General features: G+C 43.0%; 1 protein-coding gene across 1 annotated transcript in view; it reads right to left on the reverse strand.

The window, feature by feature from the left end:
- Positions 1-636: 636 nt before the first annotated feature.
- man2a2 (mannosidase, alpha, class 2A, member 2) overlaps positions 637-20,300 on the reverse strand; it is a 40,004-nt gene continuing 20,340 nt past the window's right edge. Inside the window, exons 15-23 of the mRNA XM_083763335.1 lie at positions 19,025-19,261; positions 18,632-18,754; positions 17,987-18,101; positions 16,989-17,122; positions 16,533-16,674; positions 14,805-14,938; positions 12,463-12,657; positions 4,880-4,993; positions 637-4,194 (exon numbers count right to left, since the gene is read on the reverse strand). Of these exons, the coding sequence (XP_083619461.1) occupies positions 4,042-4,194; positions 4,880-4,993; positions 12,463-12,657; positions 14,805-14,938; positions 16,533-16,674; positions 16,989-17,122; positions 17,987-18,101; positions 18,632-18,754; positions 19,025-19,261 (1,347 nt within the window). The 3' untranslated portion in view covers positions 637-4,041. The remainder of the gene's footprint in view (positions 4,195-4,879; positions 4,994-12,462; positions 12,658-14,804; positions 14,939-16,532; positions 16,675-16,988; positions 17,123-17,986; positions 18,102-18,631; positions 18,755-19,024; positions 19,262-20,300) is intronic.

Here is a 20,300-nt window from a genome sequence, read left to right on the forward strand (position 1 = left end):
GCAGTCCACAAACATGGACCTCCTCTCTGTCCCCAAGGCAGTCAAGCAAACATTCGGGGACAGAGAGTTCAGTGTGGCCCCCACCCTGTGGAACTCTCTTCCAATAGAGATCCAACACTGGAGGCTGCCTTGAAAGGACACGTATTCTCTCAGGCTTATTATGGCATATAGTTGTTGATTGTTGTTGGTACATTTTGTAAAGCGTCCTTGGGTTCATGAAAGGGGCTATATAAATTCAAGCTATTATTATTACAATGATGCTGAGCCATGTCAGACCTCGGAATAACCTCGACATGAATCGTGACCAGGTACTGAAAAACCTTTCACAACTATAGCAAGCCTGCCTGTTTACAACACACTAAACCCAATTATGGGCATTCATTGCTATAGTGTGAACAATTGTACGTAACCAAGAGCATATCATCGTCAAAATCATCACTTAAACCCCCTTAAGGAGTCCCTCTAATGCTAGATAATTTCCTGTTTTCCGTTGTGGGGAAAGCGATCGCTGAAAATTGCCGATCGACAATCTGCTATTTTCCACCAGCTTTCCCCTTAATACGGATGCTGGCGTTTTAGTGATCACGAATAAATTATACTTTGACAGCAGATCATTGAAGACAAACAAACAGTGAATTCGTTAACCTTACTTTTATTCAATCCCAGTCTCAACTGTAGTTATTTTCTGCATATATTTTGACCACATACTGTATATCCATGGAGAGACATATACAGGAGAGATGGGTCCTTCTGAACAAAGGAAAAACAGCGCTACAACAAACATTTACACGGATTGACTCGGACACACACACGGAGACACGGCTGGGGAGAGGGGCCATGGGGACGACGGGGGAAAGTGCAATAGAAGATGGCGTCTAGTCAGGTACACGAGATCCCACAGCAGCAAAGAAGGACTCTTAATTGCCAACTGTCTGAGAGCCAACTATGGAGCTGTGGGAAGTACAGACTAGACTAGACTGTTGAGTGGATGCATAGAACAGAGGCAGAGTGCAACAAAACAAGACCTCTGCTGGAAGAAAATAAATAAGTGATTTAAGAGATGGGAACAGTGGAGCGGAATGAGACAGACACAGCGGGAAGGGTGACACACGTCAGGATGTAAGTGTCTGGCTTCAGCCTGTGGGCATGTACGATAACACTGCCCATGTGACTGTAAGGACAGAGCGCCTAGCCATCGGGTTAATCAGTGGTTCCCAACCTGTGGGCTGGGGTTATTGCAAGTGGGCCACCAAATCATTTGCAAAAAAAAAAAACTTAGATTTTATTGATAATATAACGTGTGTGTGTGTGTGTGTGTGCGTGCGCATATGTGTATATATACTGCTAAGTCGGACATTAAAGTACACCGTGTTATAGTTCCATTGCTGAAACACAATCAATTCATTGAGCTGAAAATAAACGCAGCCCATCCATCTCAAGTGGTCAGATGGGTGGGCCGCGGACGCAAGTGGGCCCTGAAGGTTGAGAACCACTGGGATAATACATGACATTAAGGAAGGATCCGAAGGGAGAACAACAAAAGACATAAAACAAACTGCAACACAGTTCAAGTGGATCATGTCGTAAGACCTGTTTTATAGGCTACTCAGTCGCGCCGGTGTCTCGCAAACGGAAATTAGTCGATCTACCAGCTCACAGAGCTATTTGATTTCCGGTGCGAGAAACAAATGGGTAAGTAAGTGAGAATAACTCAGATTGAATATCTTTCAAGTTGGATCGCTGTCAGGCTCGTTTAATTTAGTTATAACGTTTGGATGTTGGCCTGGGCCATGGCTCAATGGTCCAGGCACCTTGGCTGGTAATCCAGTCTGGCAGTGTGCCGCGGGTTCGACTCCCGATCCCGACGGCCTTTACTGCATGTCTTCTCCCCCCCCCCCCCCCCCCCCCATCTCTCTCCCCATTTCCTGTCAGCCTACGGTCTTGTCCCTCCATAAAAAATATAAAATAAAGGCGGAAGCCACAAAAACATTAAAAGAAAAACATAAAAAGAAGAAAATCTAAAGCCCAAACCAGACCAATGGGTCGCCATGCAACTCCTTACAACCAAACGGCAGCGAGTAGACGCATGTATAGTTGCAAGCCACCATTCAATTGAACCAATTGAATCACTTGCGGCGACGTGCAAACAGTTACAGGACCTATCGCACCGCCGCGTAGAACGCTAAAACCGTGTCTTGGCTAGGGGTGCACGATTATAAAATTATGACCAATATCCGATTATTTGCATGGTCAGGACCGATTCTTATATTATACAGAGGACCACAATGGAAACAAGCCTAGGCCTTTGGGGCTTAGCCCAAAGCCTGTTAATAAAGTAATCAATCGATCAATAAATAGCCTACTGGTATACTCTTTTCCAATTGAATGAAAGTACACAAATGAAATGTAGAAAAACCTAAAGTTAAATTTTACTTAAGATTTTACATCATATTGGATTTGGCTTTTGTTCTAGACTACTAGGTACTAGACACTTTTGATGAACTCATTGATGAAGTTACTTTTTTTTTTTTTTTTTTGGTGAAAACCGATTAAATAATCGGTTTTATTTCGAGACCGATCCGATACAGCATTTGTATGGCCAATATGGCCGATTCCGATTATGCTACAGATTATACCGTGCATCCCAGATTCCCTAGTTTCGACCCAGTGGTGTGGTTTGGGATTAAGGACACTCCCCATCTCACAGTCCTACAAGCAGTCCATCATAGTAGTGCACACTGTAACCCCACTTCTACACCCATAAATTCTTCCCAAGTATTCACACCATAATTACACATAGTTGAGTGCCACCGATATTGTCTCAAATCCTTTATGCTCTTTTTGTTTTGCGAATATTGGAAAATTAGTTCCAATACACGTGCCATATATTAAATATGAGGTATAACCTTGTTCAACTCGTCTACCAGCATAAAGTATGGGACACGACAGCATATTCTCTCTCTACGACAGTGCGCTAAGCATAAATAAAAAGAAAAGCTGGATGAATGGCTTAGGATCGTTTTAAATAGAACATAACTTAGACTTTACCACAGATCTTCTTAACACAGTTTTGGGCCACAGCTTGGAGAGCATTTGGGGATGGGGGGGGGGGACAAAAAGAAAAGAGGGTCATTGAGCAAAATAGAAGAGAACGGAGAGGTGCTTCAGTCGTCCTTCAGGAGAGATGTTTAGCAAAAGGGAATGTGGGTGGTTTTCTGTACTGTAGTCAAATGATCTCAAAACGTCTCAATGCTTCAAAACGCATTGAGACCGCTAGGTGTCTAAGAGGACACTTGGATTTCCAGTCCTGGCACACAACAGCTTACAGAGCCATAACAAGGAGCTCACCACACATTCACTTTGTACACAAAGAAAAATAAACTAATTCAGATGTGATTGGATTTACAAGACCGGTACAAAGTTGAGTTCATATTCGTTTCTACTGCAGACAAAGTCCACAGTCCATTTGTAGAAAAACAAAAAAACTACATGAAGTACATTAAAACAAACAAATAGTCAAAATAAAGCTTTGTAAATTGCACTCCGATGATGCAGCATGAGATTCCCAGTTCCCCGATACTATGATATTTACATTCAGTAGTTAGTCCGGGGGGGGGGGGGGGGGGGGGGGGGGGGGGGATGAAGAAGACCTATTCAATTAAGTTTTTGTAAAAAACAATGAAACGAGATGTATTCTTCAATAACTACTCCAGTGAAGACACAGATGCCCACTACCATTTTATCTGTCTTTGTTTGGCTGCAAAGATCCACTGTTGTCCCTAGTAGCCACAGTAATGGCTATTGTCTGCCCCCTACTGTGCAGTCTGTCTCGTTACAGTGGAACTTTCTTCGCCTGGATTGCAGTGTATGTGCTTCTTGCGTGTGCAGTGCCAACACAACCACACACACACACACACACAGATGGAGAAAACGGAGAGACCCAGCCCCTCTGTGCTAAGAATCAGTCTGAACACATTCAGCCGGGGCCCTGGTTTTGGTCTCGGCGTGGTGGGTTTATTGCCAGTATAGTCCAGGCTGCTCTTAGCGCAGTTTGATCTTGAAGGCAGAGATCTCCATGGGGTCCAGGCTGATGGTGGAGTCGTTGGCCAGAGGCGCGGCCGAGTCCATCAGGGTCAGAGACATGGGCTGCAGGAGATGTACGTCCAGGTTCCGGAACAGTTCCGACACGGCCAGCTACAGAGAGGGAAGGGACGATGTGAAAATGACACGTCACCATTATTGTGGCAAAAATAAATAATCACACTACGCGTTGTGAGCTTGTAGATCTATTGAACCTATTTGTAGAAGCTATTTGGCTTTTGGCCTTACAAGCTCACATTTATGACAAATCCATTTGTGTGGCGCAAATCTTTGAATACATTCTTTCAAAGTGAAAATTTTTAACTAAAATCTTTCCTTCTGGGAGGTCGCTGGAACAACATATTTTCAAAATGGGGTCGGCGGCCAAATACACATAATTCTGGGGGTCGTTGACATGAAATATTGAACACAGACAACATAGCTATTTCAGAAAACTGTCCGGATTTAGAAGACTTTTTTATTTTGAAGTCAGGTCTAAATGGGTTAAGAAAGAAAGACAGCTGAGTGCAACAACAAGAGAGTAGTCAAAGGGCTAAAGGGATAAAAGAAATGACATTATAAAGACAGACAGAGAGAGGATTGATTTCCTGTCAGAACACCCTGAATCCCCTTCGTTCCCACACCCTGAAAAGGCTACGTACGTAGTGTGAAATACAACTCCTGCTGCACTCCCATCACTCAGTCTGCGAGTGTGTGTGTGTGTGTGTGTGTGTGTGTGTGTGTGTGTGTGTGTGTGTGTGTGTGTGTGTGTGTGTGTGTGTGTGTTATCAACACTGACCTGTCCCTCTGTGGTGGTACAGTTGAAGCCCAGGTTTTGAGCCTCCAGGCCACAATCTAGCCCTTTGCGGTGAAGTATCAGGGCAGTGTAAGGAGAAGGCCAGTGGGGGTCCTGCTGCGAACACACACACACACACACACACACACACAGTCAGCCTAAATGATCCCATTTGCGATACAGTATCTATTCCTGTGATAGTAGTTATAAATTAGGCTGTGTTTTCCCCTATTGTTCCAAGAAGTTGATGGGTAGAGCCGAGACCTTTACAATCTTAGGGCACTCACAGGAATGTCTTTTAAGGCAATTTTATTCAGTTGGCATATGGCATATGGCCAGCATACAGAGTTCTAGATGCTCGATGCCTGTGCCAACTGAATAAGAAGTGCCTGAAGGACATTTCTGTGACTGCTGATAGTTCCCATTATTATAAAAAGGAACTTTTTTTGCACCCGGTAATAAACTAGTAAAATAAATTGTGTTGGCATTCTCTTATAATTCTGGAGCTAAGCCCTTGTCGGAGTCGCAAAGCACAGAGCAGGCTGGGCTCAGGAGGCCATATATCAGACCTGCAATATCCTGTCTCCCTCTTCCCCTGGCTCACCGACTGATAGTGTGATTTGTTTCACATACACATAATATCCCCACAGGCTGAAGCCAGACCATACGCACAAGCAGATCAGTAGCTTCTGGGTATACATGCATCATTTGATTAGTTTAGCTGCGGTTGACCGTGATGATTGTTTGGTGTGCAGTGCACACTGGAGAGCTGGGGCTGGGCGATATGACTTTAAATCAATATCAGGATTTCAAACTTTTGCCTTGTAGATCGGCTATTTTTATTATTTTTGTACGCCACCACAACATATAATACAGGGTTAAATGGTTAATCAGACTAATCGATTTTGTTGATTATAAAAGTAATGTAATAGAAGTTTTCATGTGGATTAGTTGATTTAGAGGCAACTAGATAGTAAATACAACATCTAATAGAATTGTTCGTGCCACTTTGTGATCTAGAATCTAGATCACAAAGTGGCACGAACAATTCTATTAGATGTTGTATTTACTATCTAGTTGCCTCTAAATCAACATCTAGATTCTAGATGCATACTAGATTGTGCATACCATACAGGAAGTAGTAGATCTAGTATGCATACCAATACAATTTAAATAAATATCAAAAACAAAACCTGCATCTCAATTATTCAATTAGTCACAAGATTAGGTCGTTTATTTTTAATTGACTAGGGGGACGAGCTGGTCTGGTCTCTGGAGCATATCCATGGACTCTGGAGCATATCCATGGACTCGGGGGGACCAGCTGGTCTTTGTTTGAGCAGTTGCCTTCCTCGCTCTTGCGGTTTTTAGTGCATAATTACTCACTGCAAGTAACTGCATGAAGACTTGGGTTGAGATTAATATGGTTCTAGGTAGGTTGTTAGCAGGGAAGGCTCTGATTTGTATTGTACCTTGGAGATCAATACTGCCCAATTATATACCGTCTCAAGTCTGAAGAACTTCTGAATAATTGTATACATTAGTAACTTTTGAAGCTCGTTGAGCATTATGGTGATGTTGGAGAAAAATGGTTAAAAGGAGGAAAATAAAATGTTGTTGAGGCCTGCTATAATGGAAGATTGACTTTTTCCAGCTATATTGCAGAGTGCAAGTTACCGTCTTGGTGACTGCGGTTTCTCCCACAGTAGCTTACTAGCTTTAACCTTTGAGCTGTAAAAAGAAACTGGAAATGGAGAGGGATAAATAGAAAAGGAACCGAGTCTGAGATTCTTTAGAAGTGTACAGTATCTGGACATTTATGACTGCTTGTAAAGAGTCAGCATTTAGTGTGTGTGTGTGTGTGTGTGTGTGTGTGTGTGTGTGTGTGTGTGTGTGTGTGTGTGTGTGTGTGTGTGTGTGTGTGTGTGTGTGTGTGTGTGTGGAGGGGGGCTTGGGGGGTTGGATGTGGCAGCCCCGGATGATTTTCACTGTGCAGACTGTAACGGTTTCCGCAGTTGAATGGTTATTTTAGGGGTGCCAGGTAAAAACCAGAGAAAATATTATTTCTCCTTTTATGAGTTCTTCCGTCTAACAGAGTAGATCGGCTCTTTCTAAGTTTCCAAAACAACAAAATAATAAACAAAACAAGCGCTTGCAAATAATAAGAGGGGAATACCACCGCACCACTCCGTGCTTGACAGCTGACAGGAACGTTTATCATCTGTAGGGAACTTTGATCAACACGCCCGAGACTACGCCACTGTACGGACTAACAACGAACAGATACTGTGAACAACGGTGAGAATCAAGGGACTGGCTTCCTCGTCCACACATACACAGGTCCAACGCTGAACGTCCCTCTCTTGCTCTGACTGTCTGTCTCCACACTCGCACACCAGGCACAATCAACAGGGCTTTTCAAAACAGGCAGTTCACAGGGGTGAGTGACAGGTGTCACGAACAGGCGGCTCTGGGACCATTTCGGGCCGTCACAAGTCGCTTGAAGAACTAAAAAGTTGGCTCACTTGACTGTTGAAAAGCATACTAAATTGGCTCAACTGAAACAACAAAAGATATCCCTCCATATAGGGGACGAATCCAACTGAACAAGAACATGATATTGATTCTATCGAGTCTCTGAAGAAGAAAATGTTCCTCTGCACGCACTACATCCTCATTGTCAAATTACTCATTGCTCAACAGCTGGTGACTTCATGTACCGTAATTTCCGGACTATAAGCCGCACCTGAATATAAGCCGCACCAGCCAAATTTAGGGAAAATCCCGTATACAAGCCGCACCGGACTATAAGCCGCAGCTACGTTAGCTCAGAGCCTGAGATGGTTCTGTGTTAGCTGTAAAAATCCATAGATTAGCCGCACCGTTGTATAAGCCGCAGGGTTCAAATCATGGGTAAAAAGCCGCGGCTTATAGTCCGGAAATTACGGTATATCATGTGAAGAGTCGGACCCATGTCCCACATGACCAATTTTGGGGGATACCAGTGATGGACTGTATCGACCAAGTCGGCACCGCAAGTATGTGGGGAAAAACCAACGTAAAGGGTTACTGACAGTTGCCATTAAGCCCAAGAGCTCAAGAAATATCTGCTTTCATAACACCCTCTGAACTGTTCCATGTTTTCCCTTTCTAATGGAATTTGATTGCCTGCACCACAAAAGAGACAAAGCAAGTGTTTTTTAAACTTTGTGTGCGCTTCCTTCTACTCATCTCGTTCTCTTACAGTCATGGGTTTTGACCACTTAAGCCCTATATACCTCTTCATATGACGTATAGTGGAAAATAGCCAATCTACAAGCTCACAACATGTTGTAAGCTTTTAGATTGGCTATTTTTCTTGTTTTGCATTTCCTTTTTGTTTGAATGACTAGCAGATGGAAATGTGAGTTTGCCAAAGCCACTATGACATCTTGGTATGGTTGTGGGTCAGGGTAATGTGCAAATTTCAGCTATTTATGAGTTTCCTGTTTCCAACCACTAAAAAGGGACTTTTTTTTTGCCAGAATTTCTCAACTTTGGTGGCTGCTCTGACTGACTTGCTGAGGGGAAAATCTAAATTAAATTGGTCTGTTTCATGTCCGCAAGCTTTTGGCTTTTGTTATGTTCCGCTCCAATTCTGTTAGTGGCCTGATTCCATCAGCCTTTCAAGTTTTCACATGGATAAAAGCCATATTGGAATACTCTTTCAAGCTGATAAACAAGGCATTGAATGTCCAGGACAGGTAGCTTCTTTTCCAAGATGTTCAACTCCTCCCAGCCGAATAACTCAGTGGTACAAAATGAAGTGCTGGAATTCATCTTCTTCCATGGAAACCATGACTCCAGAATGGCAATCATTGCATTCACTGACCATAAACAGTCACTTTTGTTTTGAACTCTGCAGAACCCAAATCAGAGGCAAAAACAAAGGTGAGCTTTGTTTTTGCAGCCTTACTACATGGACTAACAGCATATTAACTTAAGCCCCATGTACTGCTTCGTACGACTAATAGCATAATTAGCAGATCTACAAGCTCACAAAATGTTGCACTGCGGCATGTTGTGAGCTTGTAGATCCATATATATATATATATATATATATATATATATATAGTTTTTCACACATTACTGCGCAGCCTTCCAGGCCAGACGGTGGCGCCAGTGCCAGCAAAATCCGCGAAAAAAGCTGTAGTGTTGTTTTACTAAACACTACAAGGTTCCCAAACCTTTTTGGCCATGCACCCCCTGTTACCTCCCGATCTAGCTGACGCACCACCCCCCCCCCCCCCCCCCACATGGAAATATAAATTGCATAAGCTATATAGACATATATTTCCTATTTATCCACATGCATGCCATGCACATATATGAACCTGAATATGGCATATATATGCAGCATATACTGCCATATATTGGCATAATGTCAATACAGTTCAAATAAAACCATAGCACCACCTTTTAGCACCCCCTAGAAGGCACTCGCGCACTACAAGGGGTGCACACACCACAGTTTGGGAACCACTGTGCAGCTAGAGTAACTAAGCCTAGGAAACGAACGGACCATCACCCCCATAGCAGCGATGTTGATCAGCGCGGCTTCCATTAACAATAAATAGGCTATGAACAATTCTGAGCATAAATATGACTAATAACCGCATATTATCATGTACGCTGTTTCTACAATGAGAGGCCTATACTATGGATGCTAACAGAGGCTTAAAAAAGGGGTAAATAAATATTTTTAAATACATTTTAAATAAATCTCGTGTTTCTCGTGGATGACCTTAAACTTGCTATAAGCAACTATATGTCATAGAGCACCGAAGTCCTGACGTAACTCGCTCATCCCTTCGATTCCCCTGGTTCGCGGAAGTAATTTCTCTAGGGAGAACAACATGGGGTGATCTTAATATCGTCTACTATAAGCGTTGTGGTCCAAAAATAAACAATCTGTCTCGGCGTTATTGTCAGGGAGGTGTCTCTGTATCGTTTGCAACAGTCAGTCACTCATATATGATACAGTCTGCTTCTAGCGAAAATGTAACTAATTCAGTAGCAGTAACATTAGCGTTTTCTCTCAGTCAGTTGATTCTTCATATCCATATGAGTGAAGCGGCCGGGATGACATGTTTATTTTTCAAACACAGTTCTTATATGAAGCAATCTAAAAATCCTCCTATGGCGATTTCAATGCAACTAAAAAAATACATGAACCTGGGGACTGACGCCCTCTACTGAAAGTGACGTCAGACTTCGGTGCTCTATACCCTATATGTCAACATTTTAATGACCTTTTTTTTTTTGAGTGGTGCAACCACTCCTACATCCAGCTTGCAATGTCCGTGTACCTGTGTACCAACCTGTGTACCTGTGTACCTGTAACTATGAGCACGAGTATGTGACTTATTTATACCAGTAGTGTTTTACTAAACACTACAAGGTTCCCAAACCTTTTTGGCCATGCACCCCCTGTTACCTCCCGATCTAGCTGACGCACCACCCCCCCCCCCCCCCCCCCACATGGAAATATAAATTGCATAAGCTATATAGACATATATTTCCTATTTATCCACATGCATGCCATGCACATATATGAACCTGAATATGGCATATATATGCAGCATATACTGCCATATATTGGCATAATGTCAATACAGTTCAAATAAAACCATAGCACCACCTTTTAGCACCCCCTAGAAGGCACTCGCGCACTACAAGGGGTGCACACACCACAGTTTGGGAACCACTGTGCAGCTAGAGTAACTAAGCCTAGGAAACGAACGGACCATCACCCCCATAGCAGCGATGTTGATCAGCGCGGCTTCCATTAACAATAAATAGGCTATGAACAATTCTGAGCATAAATATGACTAATAACCGCATATTATCATGTACGCTGTTTCTACAATGAGAGGCCTATACTATGGATGCTAACAGAGGCTTAAAAAAGGGGTAAATAAATATTTTTAAATACATTTTAAATAAATCTCGTGTTTCTCGTGGATGACCTTAAACTTGCTATAAGCAACTATATGTCATAGAGCACCGAAGTCCTGACGTAACTCGCTCATCCCTTCGATTCCCCTGGTTCGCGGAAGTAATTTCTCTAGGGAGAATAACATGGGGTGATCTTAATATCGTCTACTATAAGCGTTGTGGTCCAAAAATAAACAATCTGTCTCGGCGTTATTGTCAGGGAGGTGTCTCTGTATCGTTTGCAACAGTCAGTCACTCATATATGATACAGTCTGCTTCTAGCGAAAATGTAACTAATTCAGTAGCAGTAACATTAGCGTTTTCTCTCAGTCAGTTGATTCTTCATATCCATATGAGTGAAGCGGCCGGGATGACATGTTTATTTTTCAAACACAGTTCTTATATGAAGCAATCTAAAAATCCTCCTATGGCGATTTCAATGCAACTAAAAAAATACATGAACCTGGGGACTGACGCCCTCTACTGAAAGTGACGTCAGACTTCGGTGCTCTATACCCTATATGTCAACATTTTAATGACCTTTTTTTTTTTGAGTGGTGCAACCACTCCTACATCCAGCTTGCAATGTCCGTGTACCTGTGTACCAACCTGTGTACCTGTGTACCTGTAACTATGAGCACGAGTATGTGACTTATTTATACCAGTAGGGGGCGCCAGAAACAGAGAGAGGGTAGGTGCTGTGTCTCTAATGAGAGAGAGAGAGAGAGAGAGAGAGAGAGAGAGAGAGAGAGAGAGGGGGGGGGGGGGGGGGGGAATTGCACCACTCAGTTCACACGTGTGTGATTTTTTTCAGACAGCCAGCACTGGGTAGAATGCTCCAAAAAAAAATTGTCTCTGTGACACATCTAGGGGCTGCAATCTGTATTCAAAGATTTAAATGTAGTCTCTGTGACACATCTAGGGGCTGCAATCTGTATTCAAAGATTTAAATGTAGTCTCTGTGACACATCTAGGGGCTGCAATCTGTATTCAAAGATTCAAATGTAGTCTCTGTGACACATCTAGGGGCTGCAATCTGTAGTCAAAGATTCAAATGTAGTCTCTGTGACACATCTAGGGGCTGCAATCTGTATTCAAAGATGTTCCTAGAAGCTTTGTCCATTGATCGAAGAAAACCGTCACAATGATTAACCAATCAGGAAGTAGACGGGCAAATCGACCAATGACAAAGCTTCTAGGAAAATCTTTGAATGCAGATTAAATTTATTTTGGGAGTGTTCTACCCATTGCTGGCTGTCTGAATCCCCCCCAGGTCATTAAAATGTTGACATATTATTGCTTATAGCAGCTTTAATACCTTTCCTCGAGATCTCTCGTGGAAAGCACGGATTCAGGGTAAATCAAATGTTCGCCTGTAATAGGGACACCAGGGTTAATGTGATTACAGGTAAAGATAATATTATAAACGAGGACAAAGGTGCACCTCTGAAACTATTCGCAGCATAACTAATAGCATACTTTCTACACTGTCCACTTCACCCTCTGTCTGTCCCTTCCTCTTACCGTAAATTGCTCCTATAGGCGCCAAGGTTGCTGAGCCAGCCAATCGCCCTTCATTCATCATGTAGAACACCATTTGTCTCCCTCACCTGGCTTTGGATGCTGCGCAGATTGAGCAGGTGGAAGTCACAGGGCAGGCTGCTCTTGAGGGGGGCGAAGGTCTGCAGGGGGGGGATGCCCCGCTTCTTGGGCAGCACGGGTAGCGCCAACACCTCGTGGTTCAGGATGCTGTTGGTCATGTGACTGAGCAAAGACGGGAAGCTGGTCGGTCCGCCGTCCATCATCTGGAGGAGGGAGAGTCGGGCGGATTACGTCGACGTCATAGCAAACCGTCACTTACCACTGGCACTTAGGTCCAAAGGTGTGCAATAACAATGCAGTCAATTTACTATTTACTAAAACTAAGTGAGGGTACTGACTATCAAATATACTGTCATGCTATGCCAACTCTATAACAAAGACAAATTCTATTAGTTATTTTATGGGGAGTTTCACTTGTATGTCTCTCAGCCACAGCCTGCAAAGTGATGGGGTGCGACATCACAGTGACATTACACAAACAAGTTCACAGTCATTTCATTCAACAAGGCATGAAGTGTTGCTATAAGATGGAGGACCATAGCTGTGTGGTCAGGGCAACTCCATCCCATCTGCATTCAGCAGTGTTTTCATTAGCAGTGGTAATGTAGGATGAGAAAAACTGCAAGCAATGCCTTGCGTTTGGTCCCCAAGCGTTATCCATTTACTCGATGTAAATGGCATCTTGCTTGTTACCTTACATTGCTGTTGGTTTCAAAGATGGACAGGGTTTTGTTTTGTGGCTTAGAGCTATGAGGTGGAGGGACGCCATGAAGAGGAGACTAGGGAACTGGAGCTAGAACAGTGGTTCTCAAACCTTTTAGTCCGTGACCCAAAAGAGAAATTATACATTTCCCCGGGACCCAACTTAGTGAAATCGCGCCGCGTTTTGAGCTTGTAGATCGGCTATTTTCATTACTCATTGCCAAACATTTGGTTTCTAATTTATGGGATTTCTTAGATTTCTCTTTTATTTATTCAAGAAATTACATTTCATTTGGTATTAATTCATGAAAACTAAAAAAAATTGGGACTGTTTTTTTAAAATGTTTGAAATTATAATAATTCAAAACAAAATGTAGGAAACCATAATGTCCACGACTCACAAATGGGTCCCGACCCACTGTTTGGGAAACAGGAGCAAGAGCAGCAGACCATACACAAGCTAGCTAGAATCCTTGCCGTTGCCGGGGCAACTAACATTACCTGATCTCCACCCCTCAAGATTTGGGGGAGGAAAGAACGAAAGGAAGAGGAGAATTTGGCAAAGAAGCCGTCGTCATGCTGAGGGGTGATTGTGAGTGGAATCGGAAGGAGACGTGTGTCAAAGAAACACAGAGGGCATAGAGATGGACAGGAAGACAAAATAATGACGGAAATGGGTGGGTAATGGAAAGAAAAGAAAAAAAAATGGAGAAAGGCATTAACAAACACAGGATGAAGGACAAACAAGACATCACACACCATTCATTTTCAACAACCATGGGTTGTTAAGATTAAACAGGTTCATTAAAATGTAATTAAAAGTACACACAGCCAGGTGGGGGACGTGTGTGTGTACTGCGTACGTGCGTGAGTGCATTTAACATCCACTTAAACCCTATATTCTTTGCTGACCAAAGTCCCGCAGGAATCTATAGTAGGTCCCTTATGTTTTCCCTCTAAACTCACTCACATCTCTTTGCTGAAAATAGCTGATCCACAAGCTCACAACGCGACGCATTGTAAATGTGAGCTTGTGGATCTTTTTATTTTATTTTGCCCCGGAATAGGGACGCCAAGCTTCATGTGGTTAACCCATTTAGACCCGAGGACGCATCTGTGTCACCTTATAGCTTTGAACCACTTTAACCAATATTTTTAACTTTAGCTGTTGAAAAATCGTGAAAACGTGCAAATCTTTGAATATATATTATTTCCCAGCAAACTTTTTAAACTAAAATCTTTGTTTCTGGGTGGTCCCTGGGACAAAACAAAACATTTCCAGATGGAGGTCGACGGCTGAATACATATTATTCTGGGGCTCCTTGACAAGAAATAGTTGAGAACCACCGATATAGAAACATAGTTTTTTAGTTTTTTCTAGAAAACTGTCATGATTTAGAAGACATTTGTAGAATCTGGTCTCAGGTCTTTTGATTGATTGATTGAAATATTTATTAACAGTTTGTAGAATTTACAGTACATTTTAAGCACAAACTCAATACAAAGACTGTTAACTGTGAGTGGACGACCCAATTAAGCATTACACTTGTTTACAACAGAGTCCACATTGTTAAAATCATCAAAACATTTAGAGACAAAGTGGTTCATGTGGTTAAGCTGCTAACGTTCCAGTCTGCTGTAGACTGACCTTGTTGCCCGTGGACCTCCTCTCCAGCAGCAGGCGGAAGCGGTTGGCCGTCCTCTTGTTGTCCTTCAGACCCTGGCCCAGCCCGCGGTTGTCGTCCTGCATCAACCGGCGGTCCATAATCACCTCCAACTGACCTGCGGGTGCACAAACACAAGCCAGCAAAGTCAACGCAGATGTCTGTGTGCGTGTGTGCGCGCGTGTGCGTGTGCAGTGTTGGGAAAGTTCATTTATTTTATGAACTAGTTCAGTTCACAGTTCAGACATTTTAAAAGGAACTAGTTCAGTTCATAGTTCCTAATTCAACATTTTGAACTAAAGTTCATGGTTCAATTTTTTTTTTTTTTTATTATTGCCACAGCTCATAGCCATATAGAACCACATACTTTATTGAATAAAAAAAACCCTTGGGGATTAATAAAGTGACAACTTTTACAATATCTCCATTACCATTATCCAAATTAATTCCTCATTAGATTATTTTGTTTACATTTTGCAATGTGTGAAATGCCACTGAATTCTTAATCATTTTCCTTGTCTTTATTATGGGCCAACTTGTGAAAGCTGCATGCTTTTTTTGTTTGCCGGACGCAACGCGTTGTGAGCTATTTTCAGCATGGAACACGTGTACGACGAAGAATAAATCAGGCATCACTGCGCTTCTGTGGAGGGAGGGAGATATATTTTGTTGGCCGAACGAGGCGATCATGTATGGACAGTTGGACACCTACGACATACCTCATCGACGCAAAAATAACAAGCAATTGGAATCTATTTTTCTTGGCACATTATAAACAAGTTTACTTTACCTCCTCAGTGTTTGGGTCTGGACATGTGTCTGCTGTCTGCGTGCTGCGCGCTCCAGTGAAATTGTGCGGCTTGAGAAAGATTAGTTAATTTGTGTTGGATAAGGGCTTATTGGTGGGTTTTCCACTAGATATTAAGGACTGGTTAGGGTGTGTTTTAGCGGGGGTTTCGCCTGGAAGTCTCACTCACTTTTGAACGAAGTTGAACGTGAGAAAGTGACGTTCACACACGCCAGAAATGAACGTGTTCACAATGACGTTCATCAGGCAGAAATACAGTGCGTTCAGTTCACGTTCAGCCGAAATAGGAACGTGTTCGTGAACTATCGTTCTTTGAACGCATTCGGGTACAACGCTGTGTGCGCGTGTATGTGTGTGTATGTGCGCATGCGTGTGTGTGCGCACGTGTGTGTGTGTAGAACTGTCCCTGGCAGGACAAAAGGAATAAAACAATCATCTAGGCTAATGCTTCATTCGATAGAGAAGCAAGCCATACACACATCCTTATTGAATTACACCAACACAGAACACACTGAAGGTGGAAATAGCCACATATTCTCTGAACTTCTGTAATGCTAAATATAATTACCCATCAGCGTACAGTACTGGCAATAACAGGCTACAAAGTGCAAGTTTAACCTTGCTGCCATACTTGCAATGTGCACAACAGATTTCCACTGTGCACACGCACACACAAAATAGACAGCTACTGTAGCCTAAAGAGCCAGGCCATAAACATTAAACGGGCTGTGCCAGAAATATTCAAGGGCAAAAAAATACTTAATAACTGGTCATGGAATGACAGTCGTCTGCCCCCCCCCCCCCCCTCATTTTTAATTTCACGTGTACGGAGGTCAACAAGTTAAATCTCTAACAGTGTTGCCGTTACGCCACAGTGATTGATTGATTGTTGGGTGATACAGACCACTGTCCAGGCTGGTGACGCCCAGGGCCTGAGCTGTGTGCAGGGTGAGGCGATGCTGGCTGTCCTGGATGTAGGCTTGACTTGGCATGGGGTAGAAGTTGGCTTGTAGGGGAAGCTTCATGAAGTGCCGGCGGGGCTGCATCTACAAGCCCGACACACACACACACACACACACACACACACACACACACACACACACACACACACACACACACACACACACACACACACACACACACACACACACACACACACACACACACACACACACACACACACACACACACACACACACACGCACGCACGCACGCACGCACGCACAAAAAGTAATCGATCAAATGATTGCATAAGAAAATCTATAGATAGTTGCAGCTCTACTAATGTCTGAAGACACAGAATCACATTAGATTCATCAATATCCATCAAATAAAAGTCCACCATCAACAGGGTACTGACCTGGAAGCCATTGAGGTCTGTGTAGAAGACCTCACCACTCTGGATGTCCGTGGTTAACCTCATAGCCAGCTCCTTGTTGGTCTGATCTCGGATATCAACCATGGTAGTCATGTCAATGGACAGGCCGTCCAGCCCTGGGAATACACAAAACAATACAGAGAAGGTATAGATTTATAAACGGGATTGAAAGACACTGTCAGGAATAAAACTGAGGTTGTCTCGAGGACTAGACTTTGCCTAGGAAACCCTTGATAACAAAATGTCAGTGTCAGATCTTCAGCGCACTGATTTTTAAATTAGTTTACATATGCTGATGCACATCTATGTTCTGCAAATACAAATCCACCACAACAGTCCCTCCAAGTCTCCTGCTCTCTTTCAATTCAACCAACTATCTGGGGTTTTCTTTCCCTCTTTGGTGAAATCTTTACTTTTGTTTTCTCACCGCCATCTTTTCTTTCCTCCTCACTGGAAACATGCAGCAATGTTAAGTGGTATGGTAATACGGTAAAAAAGCAGCGTGATGAAAACTTCACAGGTGCCGTCTGTGTGCTCGGGGCCAGAACGTCTCATAATGACATGTCAGTAGTGTTGGTTTCCATAAAATGTTTTACTGTATTTAAACCAACCATTTATTTGTTAAATAGTATTAGAAATACAAGTAAGCAACATTAGTAATTTCACTTTTTTATCTATAAATAATTAGTATTACATTGAAGTAAATTATTTTGAAATAAAATGCTACTTCATAGAAAAAAATAAGGATTGGTCTTTTTTCCTAAAACGGGTAATAATAAAAAAAATTAAGAATGGACCAAAATGTAAATTAATTTGACTTTCAAATGATCTCCCGGGAGACTGCTGAGGCATTCTGACAGATTCTGTGTTTCATTTGCAACCCAAATCACCATCTGCCAGCCACGGCAGCTAAAACACAATTAATTCAAACACTATTATTTGACGCCAGTCTGCAGAGTGCCACGGGAATGCGATATTACCTGGCACATTGTGTATGCGTATGATCTGTTGGAAATGCTGGTAGTACGCTACGACCTCTGAGAAGAGCGGTCCTTCCACCACACGCACCACAGGTGGCTCCTTTTCAACGTAGGGCTGAGAGGAGGAGGAGGAACAACACACCGGCACAAACACAGGGAAGAACAGAGTAAGAGAGTTGAAGTGAAGAGAGACGCACAGCAGTAACATTCTTAAAAAACTGAGTGGTGCAATTCCCCCCCCCCCCCCTCTCTCTCTCTCTCTCTCTCACTCTCTCTCATTAGAGTCACTACCCCTCTCACTGTTTCTGGCGCCCCCTACTGCTATTATTAAGTCACATACTCATGCTCACACAGACAGACACACACACAAACAAACAAACAAGTACAAGGACATTGCAAGCTGGTTGTAGGAGTGGTTTGCACCACTCAAAAACAGCACTGCAGCTGAGCTGCTGCGTTCCGCTGCTTTTTGATCGTTGTTTTTCAATCAATGAAGCGACGAAGCAGCATGCGCACATATCCCCCCCCCCCCCCCCCCCCCCAAGCTCCACAACATGACACACTATACACGTGGGAGGACCCTGTCAAAGCCCTTTGTGAGAGCAAGTAAACAGCTGAGATGAGGGTACTGATAGAATACCTTACCTTGGCCTTTCCATCGGGTAAGAAGAGGTAAGCCCCGCTCTTGTCCTTGGAAGCACGCGTGCCATACGTTAAAAACTGCATCTGAACCTTCACCTCCTGAGGGTCGTCCTTCCGTCGGATACTCTGATGAAGAGAAAATGACAGTGTGGAAGAGCCGTCACAGAACATGAGATCCAAAACAAGGACAGGGTAAATGAGAGATCAAAGAGGATGTGATTTAGCAGCACGACAAGTCATCTTAACTTGGATCAAACAAACAAAGATGGGGGCTGTTACGAAATCAAACCATTGTTGTTTTTTTCAGCAGAGCCGTCGCCTCAAGTAAGCCTTTTCATGATGACTATAATAAACAGTTTTAAGTTATCAGAGAGCTGAAGCAGATCTCACACAAACCTCCAGCAGTCCCGTGGTGCCAGAGAAGCCAAGCATGAGAGACTGGCTAGTGATGTAGAAGGTCTGCGGGTCGGCCTGCTGGGATCGAACCGGCAGGGGGTCCACAGCGCGGGCGCTCAGCCCCCGTCCCGCCAGCCTCAGAAGGGTGTCGGAGCGCAGTGTCATGGGGGACTCGGGAGCATCGTACACATGGAACACAGCCAGGCCCAGGGCAGGCAGACGTACCATGAACGAAGCCTGCGTATACAAGAGAAAACCATTAACAAAATGAAGAAACAAAAGTCCCCCAATTCAAAGCTCTCTTCTTTGTCAATTAGGGGTGAAAGTTGAAACGACTAATTTAATCATTCAACTAATCAACTGACTAAGTCTATACGTTGTGTTATATGTTATACAGTATATACCTTTAAAACCAGGAAAGCATCTGTGTCATTTTTGACACAGATTTATTTTAATTCATGGAATAAAATAAATTGATCTCAGGTCTAAATGGGTTAAATTATCTATTTGTATGCAGCAGCTGGTCTCACATTCCATGGTGCTATATTGATGCTTCGAAGAGACGAAAACAATGGAGGCAGCAGGTAGCCGCTTCCGTTGTTACCGTTGTTGCACTTGACCGCGAGACAGAGAGAAGCAGGGATATTGTGGATTTCTACAGTCAATTAAAAAGTGAAGTCATTTATTTCCTTCTATATTAAGATGGTGAGAGCACCGACATAAACAAAACAGTACATTTTATTCAAGCCAATGGACTAAACCTTAAATTCCGAAAATAATACTGGACACGGACATACACTTCCACACCGAGGTCCATCCAGGGGCTGTGCTCAAACAAAGTCATAGAAAGTCATTACCATTCATGAGAAAAGTAAATCCGGTGGCAGAGATGACCCAGACTAGTACATTTCTGGGAAAGGACCCAACCCTTTCCCAGCGGGAGGGTTTGGGAGGACTATATTTCATGTTTTATGTTGTATCTTGTCTTTTTCAGTATGTCTTTTTTTTAAGAGAGATAATGATAATGATATACATGAATAAAAATAAAAATAAATCCAGACTGGATTCATAATCTTGCCATTTTGGTGGATATAATAATTTTGCTGGTACTCACATATGCCTGCCAGAAAACCAATATTACTTAGAATTGCGTACTGCCACTTACTGGATACTTTAGGTACACGTTAGGAAGCTCACTTCGTTCCCAAGAGTCCCCAGTGCTTTAGGTACACGTTAGGAAGCAATTGAGACCAAGGAAGCTGAACGCGGAAGTGTT

This window comes from Protomyctophum parallelum, assembly GCF_964188405.1.
Source record: "Protomyctophum parallelum genome assembly, chromosome: 4".
Taxonomy (NCBI): Eukaryota; Metazoa; Chordata; class Actinopteri; order Myctophiformes; family Myctophidae; genus Protomyctophum; species Protomyctophum parallelum.